This window comes from Mobula hypostoma, chromosome 1 (genome assembly GCF_963921235.1).
Source record: "Mobula hypostoma chromosome 1, sMobHyp1.1, whole genome shotgun sequence".
NCBI classification, from domain to species: Eukaryota; Metazoa; Chordata; class Chondrichthyes; order Myliobatiformes; family Myliobatidae; genus Mobula; species Mobula hypostoma.
This window is the reverse complement of record NC_086097.1, coordinates 79,808,836-79,822,747: the sequence shown is the minus strand read 5'-3', so window position 1 is coordinate 79,822,747 and position 13,912 is coordinate 79,808,836. Positions and strand designations below refer to the sequence as shown.

Here is a 13,912-nt window from a genome sequence, read left to right as displayed (position 1 = left end):
TAGCTTGTATCAAAGCTGGCTAATATTAATGAAAGGTTAACAGTTTTCATTACCCTCTTGCAGCCAGTGCCACTATTATGTGTGCCATTCATTCTCCATCTTTGCACAGACATCCCCCTTGTTCTCGTCATCTTCCTTCTTCTCTGCAAGTTACAATTTCTTTGATTTTTAAACTTTTCCCAGTTCTAATGCAAGGTCACAGACCTGAAACTTTAATTTCCTTTCTCCACAGCTGTCACCTGTCCTGCATATTTCCAGTACTTTTCTGTTTTCATTTTAAATTTCCAGCATCTACAATTTTTGCTTTTTTGAGTGCTAATCAGTTGATTTTTAAAAAATTTTTTTTTACTGTTTCTGTGTAACAGTGTTGCTCAACAGAGAGACACTGCCAATGTCGTAATCCAGAACCACTAAAATATTAGAGGAACTCAGTGGGTCAGGTGGCATATCTGGAGGGAAATGGGACAGTCATCTTTTCTAGTCTAGACCATTCACCTGGACTGTGATTCAACTAGCTGATATACAGTACCTATAAAAAATATTCACTCCCCACCCCCACCCCACCAGAAGTTATCATGTTTTATTGTTTCACAAGATTGAATCACAGTGGATTTAATTTGGCTTTTCTGACACTGATCAACAGAAAAGAATCCTTCATGTCAAAGTGAAAACAAATTTCTACAAATTGGTTTAAATGTATTAGAATTATTAAACACAAAATAATAGATTGCATAATTACTCACCCCCTTTGGAGCAATTACAGTCTTGAGTCTGTGTGGATGGTTCTCTATCAGCTTTGCACATCTGGATACTGCAATTTTTCCCCATTCTTCTTTACAAAACTGCTCAAGCTCTGTCAAATTGCATGGGAATCAAGAGTGAACAGCCCTTTTCAAGTCCAGCCAAAAATTCCCAATTGGATTGAGGTCTGGACTCAGACTTGGCCTCTCCAGGACATTGTAGTTTTTAAGCCATTCCTGTGTAGCTTTGGCTTTATGCCTGGGGTCATTGCCTTGCTGGAAAACAAATTTTCTCCCAAGTCAGAGTTCTCTTGTTGACTGCATCAGGTTTTCCTCCAGGATTTCCCCATATTATGCTGCATTCATTTTACCCTCCACCTTCACAAGCCTTCCAGGGCCTGCTGCAGCAAAGTATCCCCACAGCATGATGCAGCCACCAGCATGCTTCATGGTAGGGATGGTGTGTTTTTGATGATGTGCAGTGTTTGGCTTATGCCAAGCATTTAGTCTAATGGCCAAAAAGCTCAATTTCAATTTTATCATGCCATAGAACCTTCTTCCAGTTGACTTCAGAGTCTTCCATATGCTTTCTGGCAAACTCTACCTGAAATTTCATGTGAGTTTTTTTTTTAAACAGTGGCTTTCTCTTTACCACTCTCCCATAAAGCTGTGACTGGTGAAGCACCCAGGCAATAGCTGTTGTATGCACAATCTCTCCCATCTCAGCCACCGAGGCTTTTAACTCCTCCAGAGTTGTCAAAGATCTCTTACATGGTCACTCAGTTTTTGAGGACAGCCTGGTGGATCTACTGCTGTGCCATATTCTTTCCATTTCTTCATGGTTGAAATAACTGTACTCCAAAGGATATTCAGTGACTTAGAAATGTTCTTGTATCCATCTCCCGACTTGTGCTTTTCAATAACTTTGGAGTTGCTTGGAGTGTTCTTTTTGTCTTCGTTGTGTAGTTTTGCCGGGATACTGATTCACCAGTCATTGGACCTTCCACATATGGGTGTATTTTCACTACAATCAATTGAAACACCTTGACTGCCCACAGGTGATCTCCATTTAACTAATATTGTGACTTCTAAAACCAATTGTCTGCACCAGTGATGATTTGGTGTGTCATATTAAAGGGGTGTGAATACTTATGCAATCAGTTATTTTGCATTTTATATTTGTAATTAGATCATATTGTAGAGATCTGTTTCCACTTTGACAAAAAGAGGCTTTTTCTGTTGATCAGTGTCAAAAAAAGGCATATTACTATGATTCAGTGGGGTGAAACAATAAAACTTGAAAACTTTCAAGGGGGTGAATACTTTTTATAGGCACTGTATAGTTTTATAAACATTTCCATTGGAAAATTTTGATACTCCAATTTTATCAGTGATTCAGAGTCACGTTGTACTGTGGCAGAAGGGCCTCTTTAGCACAATACAAATTGTAAGATTTCCTTTAATTTCAAAAAATTATCCCTGCGGCTGTCCCTCTTAACAGTAAGTACTTTGAGTACTGCTGGGGGAGACGGCCTACCTGGGAGAAGCAACAGTAGTCGTGCCTCTGGCACAGAGTTCTGGCCCTGTGGCTCAGAAGAGTAGGGAAAGGAAGAGGATGTCAGCAGTGATAGGGGCCTCTGTGGACGCAGGAAAGAAACGCAGATGCTAATTTGCTTCCCAGGTGCCAGGGTCTGGGATGTTTCTGATCGCGTCCATGATATCTTGAAGTTGGATGGAGAACAGCCAGAGGTCGTGGTCCATATTGGTACCAACGACATAGGTAGGAAAAGGGAGGAGGTACTGAAAACAGACTATAGGGAGTTAGGAAGGAAGTTGAGAAGCAGGACCTCAAAGGTAGTAATCTCGGGATTACTGCCTGTGCCACGTGACAGTGAGTATAGGAATCGAGTGAGATGGAGGATAAATGGGTGGCTGAGGGATTGGAGCAGGGGGCAGGGATTCAGATTTCTGGATCATTGGAACCTCTTTTGGGGCAGGAGTGACCTGTACGAAAAGGATGGGTTGCACTTGAATCCTAGGGAGACCAATATCCTGGCAGGGAGGTTTACTAAGGCTATTGGGGAGAGTTTAAACTAGGATTTCTGGGGGGTGGGAACCAAACTGAAGAGACGATGGAAGAGGTGGTTGGCTCATAAATAGAGAAAGCTTGGAGACAGTGCGCGAGGGAGGATAGGCAGGTGATAGAGTAGGGACATGCTCAGACCGATGGTTTGAGATGTGTCTATTTTAATGCGAGGAGTATTATGAATAAAGCCGATGAGCTTAGAGCGTGGATCAGCACTTGGAGCTATGATGTGGCCATTAGGGAGACTTGGATAGTGCAGGGGCAGGAATGGTTACTTCGAGTGCCAGGCTTTAAATGTTTCAGAAAGGACAGGGAGGGAGGCAAAAGAGGCGGGGGCATGGCACTGTTGATCAGGGTAGTGTCACAGCTGCAGAAAAGGCAGAAGTCATGGAAGGGTTGTCTACGGAGTCTCTGTGGGTGGTAGTTAGGAATAGGAAGGGGTCAATAAATCTACTGGGTGTTTTTTATAGACCACCCAATAGTAATAGGGACATCGAGGAGCAGATAGGGAGACATATTCTGGGAAGGAGTAATAATAACAGGGTTGTTGTGGTGGGAGATTTTAATTTCCCAAATATTGATTGGCATCTCCATAGAGTGAGGGGTTTAGATGGGGTGGAGTTTGTTAGGTGTGTTCAAGAAGGTTTCATGACACAATATGTAGATAAGCCATCAAGAGGAGAAGCTGTACGTGATCTGGTATTGGGACATGAACCTGGTCAGGTGTCAGGTCTGTCTGTGGGAGAGCATTTTGGAGATAGTGATCACACTTCTATCTCCTTTACCATAGCATTGGAGAGGAATAGGAACAGACAAGTTAGGGAAACATTTAATTGAAGTAAGAGGAAATATGAGGCTATCAGGCAGGAACTTGGAAGCATGAATTGGAAACGTTCTCAAGAAAACATACGGAAGAAATGTGGCAAATGTTCAGGGGATATTTGCGTGGGGTTCTGCATAGGTACGTTCCAGTGAGACAGGGAAAAGATGGTAGGGTACAGGAACCATGGTGTATAGAGGCTGTCATAAATCTAGTCAAGAAGAAAAGAAGACCTTACAAAAAGTTCAAAAAACTAGATAATGATAGCGATCTAGAAGATTATAAGGCTAGCAGGAAGGAGCATGAGAAGGCCTTGGCGGAGAGGATTAAGGAAAAGCCCAAGGCATTCTACAAGTATGTGAAGAGCAAGAGGATAAGATGTGAGAGAATAGGACCAATCAAGTGTGACAGTGGAAAAGTGTGTATGGAATCGGAGGAGATAGCAGAGGTACTTAATGAATGCTTTCCTTCAGTATTCACTACGGAAAAGAATCTTGTAGGGATGACTTGCAGTGGACTGAAAAGTTTGAGCGTGGAGATATTAAGGAAGAGGATGTGCTGGAGCTTTTGGAAAGCATCAAGTTGTATAAGTCACCGGGACCACGGTAGTAAGTGAGGGAGGAGATTGCTGAGCCTCTGGCGATGATCTTTGCGTCATCAATAGGAACGGGAGATGTTCCAGAGGATTGGAGGGTTGCAGATGTTGTTTCATTATTCAAGAAAGGGAGTAGAGATAGCCCAGGAAATTATAGGCCAGCAAGTCTTTCTTCAGTGGTTGGTAAGTTGATGGAAAAGATCCTGAGAGGCAGGATTTATGAACATTTGGAGAGGCATAATATGATTAGGGATAGTCAGCATGGTTTTGTCAAAGGCAGGTGGTGCCTTACAAGCGTGATTGAATTTTGTGAGGATGTGACTAAACAGATTGATGAAGGTAGAGCCGTAGATGTAGTGTATATGGATTTCAGCAAGGCATTTGATAAGGTACCCCATGCAAGGCTTATTGAGAAAGTAAGGAGGCATGGGATCCAAGGAGATCTCGCTTTGTGGATCCAGAACTGGCTTGCCCACAGAAGGCAAAGAGTGGTTGTAGATGGGTCATATTCTGCATGGAGGTCGGTGACCAGTGGTGTGCCTCAGGGATCTGTTCTGGGACCCCCTGCTCTTCATGATTTGTATAAATGACCTGGATGAGGAAGTGGAGGGATGGGTTAGTAAATTTGCTGATGACACAGAGGTTGGGGGTGTTGTAGATAGTGTGGAGGGCTGTCAGAACTTACAGTGGGACATTTATAGGATGCAAAACTGGGCTGAGAAGTGGCAGATGGAGTTCAACCCAGATAAATGTGAGGTGATTTATTTTGGTAGGTCAAATATGATGGCAGAATATAGCATTAATGGTAAGACTCTTGGCAGTGTGGAGGATCAGAGGGATCTTGGGGTCCAAGTCCATAGGACACTCAAAGCTGCTACGCAGGTTGACTCTGTGGTTAAGAAAGTGCATGGTGCATTGGCCTTCATCAACCGTGGGATTGAGTTTAAGAGCTGAGAGGTAATGTTGCAACTATATAGGACCCTGGTCAGACCCCACTTGGAGTACTGTGCTCAATTCTGGTAGCCTCACTACAGGAAGGATGTAGAAACCATAGAAAGGGTGCAGAAGAGATTTACAAGGATGTTACCTCGATTGGGGAGCATGCCTTATAAGAGTAGGTTGAGTGAACTCGGCCTTTTCCTCTTGGAGTGATGGAGGATGAGAGGTGACCTGATAGAGGTGTACAAGATAATGCGAGGCATTGATTGTGTGGATAGTCAGAGGCTTTTTCCCACGGCTGAAATGGCTTGCATGAGAGGGCATAGTTTTAAGGTGCTTGGAAGTAGGTACAGAGGAGATGTCAGAGGTACGTTTTTTATGCAGAGAGTGGTGAGTGTGTGGAATGGGCTGCTGGCAGCGGTGGTGGAGGTGGAAACTATAGGGTCTTTTAAGAGACTCCTGGATGGCTACATGGAGCTTAGAAAAATAGAGGGCTATGGGTAAGCCTAGGTAGTTCTAAGGTAAGGACATGTTCGGCACAGCTTTGTGGGCCGAAGGGCCTGTAATGTGCTGTAGGTTTTCTATTTTCTATGTTCTAAAATATATGAGCAATGTAAAACAAAAAATTCAGACAGTGGACATCTGAAAGATGAATGGAAAATGCTCAAGATTTAATACTTATGAAGAGAGAAAGAAAGCTGAAATGTCAACTTTCTCAATGGACAAAGTCCAGCCTTTTGCTTTTTTCCTCTTTTGATCTTGCACTCTTGTCTGGTTTACCCCCTGGTAAATAGATCTTCTTGTACCTCCTCATCAATCTCTCATATTTTTATCTCACTTACCGTTAGAAAATTACATGCTATTCTTGAACATATTGGTAAAATTATGACTGAATCTGCATTCTTATGATAAGCAGGGGTTCATCTGTGAATTTTTATCCAATTTAATCAAATTTCAGCCTGTTACTACATCACTGTATTGGTCACCATTCATGCCAGCATCATTAATTCAACAGTCAATCTATGTACATGTCTCAAGTGAACTGGAAGAGGAAATGAAGGCCCATGATGTATAAAGATTGTTTGAAAATTAGCTACATTTATTTTGATCCAGCATCCTGAAAGTACTTCACTTTATTTATATTAGTGACATGTTTGTCAACAAAGGATATGTTTGGTAAGTATGTGGATGACATAAAAATTGGTGGATAGCAACGAAAATTAGCTAAAGCTACAGCAAGATAGGAATCAGATAGAAAATTGGATGGAGTATAGGAAGATGGATTTTAATCCCATAAAGTGTGAAATGAGGCATTTTGAGAAGTCAAATAAGATAGGACATACATGGTTAATAATAAGGCGCTAAGTAATATTGATGAATGGAGACACATAAGGTCCTGAACTATAGCAGCAACACAGATTGGCAGTAGCAAAGCATGCTTCCCTTCATATGCTGTGTAAAGAATACAAAAGATAGGACATTATGTTACAACTTTATTAAACACAAGTTGGTCCACTCTTGGAATAGTGTGCAACACAGTCAGAAGATTATGATGGAGCAAGTGCAAAGGAGATTCACCCAGAAGTTGCCTGGATTAGAAGACTTTAGTTATGTGGAGACATTGGATAGGCTGTGCCTGTTTATCCTGAAGCTAAGAAGTCTGAGGGGTGGCTTGATAGAGATGTATAAGATTACAAAGGCATTAAATCTTTTTCCTAATGGAGAGGTATCAAAAGCAAGAAGACTTAGGTTTAAGGTGAGAGGAAAGAGTTTTATAACGGAGGGGTAAGTCTTTTACACAAAGTGTGGCTGACATCTGGTATGACAACTCCAGACACTTAACCAGGCAAGGTATGGAAGGGTAATGTATCCAATGATCCCAAAAGTGGGATTTGTGTAGATGAGCCAAAAAGGTTGGCATGGCACAAATTCGATACTTAGCAGAAATTATCTATACAGGTGTCCCCCGCTTTACGAAAGTTCAGTTTACGACACTTCATTTTTATGAAAGACCTACATTAGTACCTGTTTTCGCTAACCAAAAGAATTCCGAAGAGGATTTTTGTTTTTTCAAAAAAAGGCGCCCGTTTTAAACTTGTGTTTACCCCGAGAAAGACTACCATGACAGTGAAGCCTTGCGCAGGCAGGTGTGCACGCATGCGTGTACGTGCAAATTTTTTTCTACAAATCAGTTTTGGCTAAATCTTCCCGATTCTGATAAGTAAAACTACATTGTACATACATAATTTCTACTTTATATAGGCTGTGTATTTATCATATCATTCTTGCTTTTACTATATGTTAGCGTTATTTTAGGTTTTGTGTGCTATTTGGTATGATTTGGTAGGTTATCTTTTTGGGTCTGGGAACGCTCAAAAAATTTTATCAAATATAAATTAATGTAGTTGCTTCTTCGGTTTCATAGGCACGCTCTACTTTCGGATAGCAGGGGATACCTGTAATGTGAAGGGTCAAAAACAAAATGTACTGAAAGATCTATACTTTTCTTTTGTAGGTTGGGAGGAACAGTATCTGCATACAAGATAGTACCTGATGAGGTTGATGAAATCAAGGTAAGTGGCTAGATTTACTCACTTCTCAATTCTTGTTTAACAGCGCTATGAGACTTCTATCACCTGAATTCTGGACTGGCTTATACATACTTAGGATCCAGAGTTTTGAAGTATATACATCTTCAACTCCAAACTAATAAAATCACTCAGCCCTTAATGGTGCACAAGCAGGATTAATTGAGTGTATCGTATGCTCTATTTTTCAAAAGTTAACATGGTCAATGGCAACTAGATTGTTAATTACTCATCTTTGTTGTTGACCAGAAATTAAATATTCCATGCAGATTTTCAAAAAATATCTTTATACTTTTGACAACTTGAAGAATACTTAATTTGGTTTAAACGACAGTTCAAAATTAACTGCAAAAGTGAATGTTGATGGATGAGATGTTCATTAAGTTTTAAAGCATGGAAGGCAGTCCATCAAATTATGGCCAAAAATATGCTTATTTTTCTTCCACTGTCCTATCAATGTTTGTCTTTAAATTATTTAGTGAATACACTTTTTGAAAATTATACTTGATATTTTTGTTTTTTTTTCTCTATTTCATGGATGCCTGAAAAGAGTAAAGATTTCAGGTAGTATACTGTGTACATTCGCTGATATTAAATTGAACTATTGAACCATTTCTACCACTTCATCAGCAGATCACTCTTTTCCAATGTCACTTATTTTAAATCTCTTCCTCTGGTTACTGACACAGCTGTTATTGAAGATAGTTTCCATAAGTGTGTCAAATCTCCTCTTAATTTTGCTCCTCTACATTAACTCTTCTCTTTGCCGTTATTGCTATAAGATGAACAAGTCCAAATTTGCCCTCTCCATATAACTGACTCTTCAGTATTAATAGATCACCTCTACTTCCTCTTTAAGAAAGTCTTGCCATCCTTCCCAATATGCGGTGTACTGAAATGGACATAATGAGCCAGCTACACAATGTTCTTCTCTCTTGAATGACTCTAACAGAAAACTGATGAATTACTTAAGTGCACGTGGTATAGATAATGACATATTTTATCTCAGTTTTCAGAAAAAGTTGGCAGTTTATGCACATTATCACAGTTCTTGATTGTGCATTTCAAAAGCTCTGAATCTGTTATGGCAATTTTTGTTCGCATACTCATATTTGAAGAGATACCAACTTCCATTGGTAGCACTGGAAATGAATGAATATCTTGGAATATTCAAAGTTCAAAGTAAATTTATTGTGAAAGCACATATATATCACCATATATAACCCTGAGATTCATTTTGTGGGCATACTCTATCAGTCCATAATAGGATAATAACCATAATAGAAAAAATGAAAGACTGCAGCAATGTGGGTGTTCATCCAGTGTGCAAAAGACAACATGTGGAAATACAAAAGGAAAAAAATAATGATTATAAATAAATAAGGAATACATATGGAGAACATGAGATGAAGAGTCCTTGAAAGTGAGTCAATAGGGTGTGGGAATATTTCAATGATGGGGTTTGTGAAATTATCCCCTTTGGTTCAAGAGCCTGATGCCTGAAGGGCAATAACTGTTCCTGAACTGAGTGGTGTCAGTCTTAAGGCTTTTAAACCTTCTTCATGATGGCAGGAGCGAGAAGAGAGCATGACTTGGTTGGGGGTGGGGGTCCCTGATAGTTGTAGCTGCTGTCCTGCAAAAAAGATATGTATAGGTGTGCTCAATGGTGGGGAGGTTATTTACACATGATGGAGTTGACTGTATTTACTACTTTTATAGGATTTTTCATTAAAAGGGATTGGTGTTTGCATATCAGGCTTCTTTTGCAGCCAGACAATATACTCTGCACCACACATCTGTGGAAGTTTGGCAGAGTTTTAGATGCCATGCTGAAGTAGAGGTGCTGCCGTGCTTTCTTCATAATTGCACTTAAGTGCTATGCCCACTAAAGGTCCACTGAAATGATAACATGAGGAATTTAAAGTTGCTGACCCTCTCCATGTCAGATCCTCTGATGAGGACTGGCTCATGGACCTCTGGTTTCCTTCTCCTGAAGTCAATAATTAGTTCCTTGGTCTTGTTGACATTGATCAGAGATTGTTGTGGCAACAATTAGCCAAATTTTCAATTTCTCTTGTATGCTGATTTGGTCACGTTTGATTTGGGCTACAACAGTGGCATCATCAGCAACCTTGAATATAGCATTGGAGCTGAGCTTAGCCACACAGTCATAAGTGTAAAGCGAGTAGAGCAGGGTGCTAAGCACATGGCCTTGTGGTGAAGCTGTACAGATGGAGATTTTGGAGGAGCTGTTGCCAATCCAAACTGGGGTATATGAGTGATGAAATCAAGAGTCCAATTACACAAGGAGGTATAGAAGCCAAGGTCTTGAAGTTTATTGATTAGTCTTCACTGGATGATAATATTGAATGCCAGGCTGTAGTCGTTAAAGAGATGTATGCACCTTTGCTAACCAGATTATCCAGGGTTGAGTATAGAGCCAATCTGCTGTTGACCTGTTGCGCCAGTAGGCAAATTGCAGCAGATCCAAGTTGTTTCTCAGGCAGGAGTTGATATGTTTCATCATCAACCTCTCAAAACACTTCATCACTATGGATGTTAGTGCTTCTGGACAACAGTCATTGAGGCAGGTTACCATGGCCGCCTTTGGCACTGGTATAAGTGAAATCTGCTTGAAGCAGGTGGGTATATCAGAATGCCGAAGCAAGAAGTTAAAGATCTCAGTTAACACTACAGCCAGTTGATCAGCACAAGTCTTTAGAATTTGGCTAGCTGCTCTGTCTGGGTACCCTATTTTCAGCTTTCCGAAGACAGCTCACATGTCAGCTTCACAGACTGAAATCACAGAACCACTGGGGGCTATGGGAGTTAATGATGATTCCTCCATGTTTTTCCAGTGAAAGCGACCACAGAAAACAATAAGTTAACCTGGAAATGAAGTCCTATTGTTGCCTGGTTTTACTTTATAAGAAGTGATGGCATTCAAGCCCAGCCACAACTGCCGAGAATCCTTCGTTGATTAAACTTTTGTCTGGAATTGCCTCTTTGCCCATGAGATAGTTTTCCTGGACCTCTTGTAACTTTCTTGTTCAACAGACTTGAATGTCTCTCAACAGATTCTGGATCTCATGATTCATCCATGGCTTCTGGTTGAGAGAAACTGAATAATTTTCTTGGGACACACTCATCTGAAACTTTTATAAAGTCCGTGACAACCATGATGTATTCATTCAGATCCACAGATGAATCCTTGTACACAACCCAGTCCACCGACTTGAAGTAATCCCATTGCTACTCCTCTGCCTCCCATGACCACCTCTTTGTTGTCCTAATCTCTGGAGCTTTACTCTTTAGCTTCTGCCTGTATGCAGGTAGCAGAAGGACAACCAAGTGATCTGATTTACCAAAATGTGGTCTGGGCATGGAACGGTAGGCATTCCTTATCTTAGTATCACAGTGGTCTAGTGTCTTGGGACTTCTGATGACACAGGCTATACGCTGATGGTAATTGGGCAGGGATTTCTTAAAAACAAGCCTGATTGAAGTACCTGACTATGATTTGAAATGCATTAGGATGGACTGTTTCTTGTTTGGAGATGGCACATCATGTAGTATCTAAAGCACTGGATTATAGTCGGCTGCTGGTGGTATGTAAACTGCAGTCCGGATTATGGAGAAGAACTCCCTAGGTAAATAGAACAGATAACATTTAATCATTAAGTGTTCCAGGGGACAAGAGTTCAACAAAACCGCCACATCAGAGCACCACCTGGAGTTTATCATGAAACACCCACCTTCATCTTTTGCCTTTCTTGAATCAGCAGTTCAGTTTATCCTGTGAAACTGCACTAGGGTCTGATTACTATATCTTGTGTACTGTGAGTAAGCCATGTCTCAGTCAAACATAGAACGCAACAACATCTCATTTCTCTCCAATGCAGCAACTTTGTCCTCAGATCCTCAATTTTGTTCTCCAGCGCCTGCACATTTGCTAACGAGATGTTGGATAGAATATTGATGCAATTAACTCGGTTAAGCAATGTCAAAAAGGAATGGGTGTAAATTAACACCATTGTCGTCGCCTGAGTCAAAGGTGGTGATGAATCAGTATAATAACAGAGATTGTAAATCTGGATGAGTGGTGCCACACAACAACCTCTCACTCAATCTCAGCAGGACCAAGGACCACAGGAGGAGGAAACTGGAGGTCCACAAGCCAGTGTTCATCTGGGGATCACAGGTGGAGAGGATCAGCACTTTAAGTTCCTTGATGTCAACATCTCAGAGGATCTGTCCTGGGTCCAACACATAAGTGCCATCACAAAGGAAGCACAGTGATGCCTTTACTTTCTTGGATGTTTGCATTGATTTGACATGTCAACTAAAACTTTGCTAAGTTTCTATAGACCTGTGGTGGAGAGTATATTGACTGGTTGCATCATGGCCTAGTATGGAAACCCCAATGCCCTTGAATGGAAAAGCCCACAAAAGATAATAGATAGAATCCAGTCTGTCATAGATAAAACACCATGGAGCACTGTCTCAGGGAGGCAGCATCAATCATCAAGGACGCCCACCATGCAGGCATTGCTCCCTTCTCGCTGCTGCCATCAGGAAGGAAGTACAGGAGCCTTAGGACCCACATCATCATTTTCAGGAACAGTTATTACCCCTCACCTGTCAGGCTCTTGAACCAGAGGGGTTAACTTCACTCAACTTCACTCACACCAACCACAAACTAAACACAACCAATGGATTCACTTCCAAGGACTCTTCTTCTCATGCTCTCAATATTTATTGCTTATTCACTTCTTTTCTTCTTTTGTATTTGCAGTTTGTTGTCTTTTATACATGTTGTTTATGCATCTTGTTGTGCGCAGTCTTTCATTAATTCTATTGTGTGTCTTTGTGAATGCCTGCAAGAAAAGAATCTCAGGATTGTAGATGGTGACGTATATATACATGGATAATAAATTTACTTTGAACTTTTAACATTGAATATCCTTTGCATTTGGAACGTTTGGAAGTACTGCAGAGACATTGGATATGCTTTTCTTTTGGTGGAATGAAACCCAGATTTGATCAGCATGCAATTGAAAGAAATACTTAATGTTAAGTAAGAGCATATTTTGCCTTTCAATTATTTGTCCTAGTGTTCTGCAGTATCAATTTCATTAGAGTAATTGAACTACTTTTTTACCAATTCCAGGAATGTATATTGTTTCTATTTTCTTCAGACCAGAAGGAACATCCTTAATGCAGACTTTATTGGTGTTTAAAATTGGTTATTTAAATTTTTTATAGTTGCCTACAGTTATACTTAGTTCTTTTAAAGTAGATTGTTACAGGGCACCATAGAACTCCACTAATCTAGCTTTGGTGGTGGCAGACTGGCAGGTATTCTGCACTATTGAATATTTTCTCCTTTTAGTTCACTTTTTAAAAATGTAGCAGTACAACACATTTTCCAGGTGAGTTTAAATGGAAACAGAGCCCCAGTCAGTTTCAAAAGTTAATGAGAATGGGGCTATGAGGAATGTAAGGGAGTGCAGGTAACAAGGCCCTGATGAATTTTAAAAAAACACATGAACTTGGCCATGGTTTGTTTAAAAGGAGTGTGGGAACAGAGCATAGTGAGCATGGGTATTGAATCCCTGTGAGGTTAAAGGGAGTGAGGGAAATGGGAACCTTGTAGGTTTAAAGTAAATGTGGAAACAACCCCAGTGAGTTTAAAGCAATAAATAGATTCAAGTGAGCCAGGTGTTGAACCATTGGGAACACTTGATGATAAAGCAGCAAAAATATGCTCGGAGGCAGAGGATTTGGACAAGGTCCTAAATGAGAAATTTTGTCAGTACTTACAATGAAGGAGAAGGAAATGGAGGATAGTGAGATCAGTGTGCATCGTGCTAATATGCCAGGGCATTTTGAGGTAAAAGAAGAGGTGGTGTTGGGTCTCATAAAGGAAATTAAGATAGGTAAGTCCCTAGGGCCTGATGGATATACCCAGGTTATTGAGATGAGATGAGATTTCTGGGGCCTTGACCAAGATCTTCATGTCCTCTCTAGCCACAAATAAGGCCCCAGAGAAGTGATAAGTACCTAATGTTGTTCTGTTATTCAAGAAAGTAAGTGCAGATAATCATGGAAACTATAGACTGGTTAGTGGTAGGGAGGGTTTTG

At 40.7% G+C, this 13,912-nt stretch overlaps 1 protein-coding gene across 9 annotated transcripts in view; it reads left to right on the top strand.

Annotated features, from left to right (window-relative positions):
• The window catches only part of LOC134348279 (gephyrin), a 684,809-nt gene that overhangs the window by 326,572 nt on the left and 344,325 nt on the right, over window positions 1-13,912 (top strand). For all 9 annotated transcript variants that reach the window (XM_063051467.1, XM_063051417.1, XM_063051452.1 and 6 more), the window contains one exon: window positions 7,696-7,753. In XM_063051467.1, coding sequence (XP_062907537.1) covers window positions 7,696-7,753 — 58 coding nt within the window. The remainder of the gene's footprint in view (window positions 1-7,695; window positions 7,754-13,912) is intronic.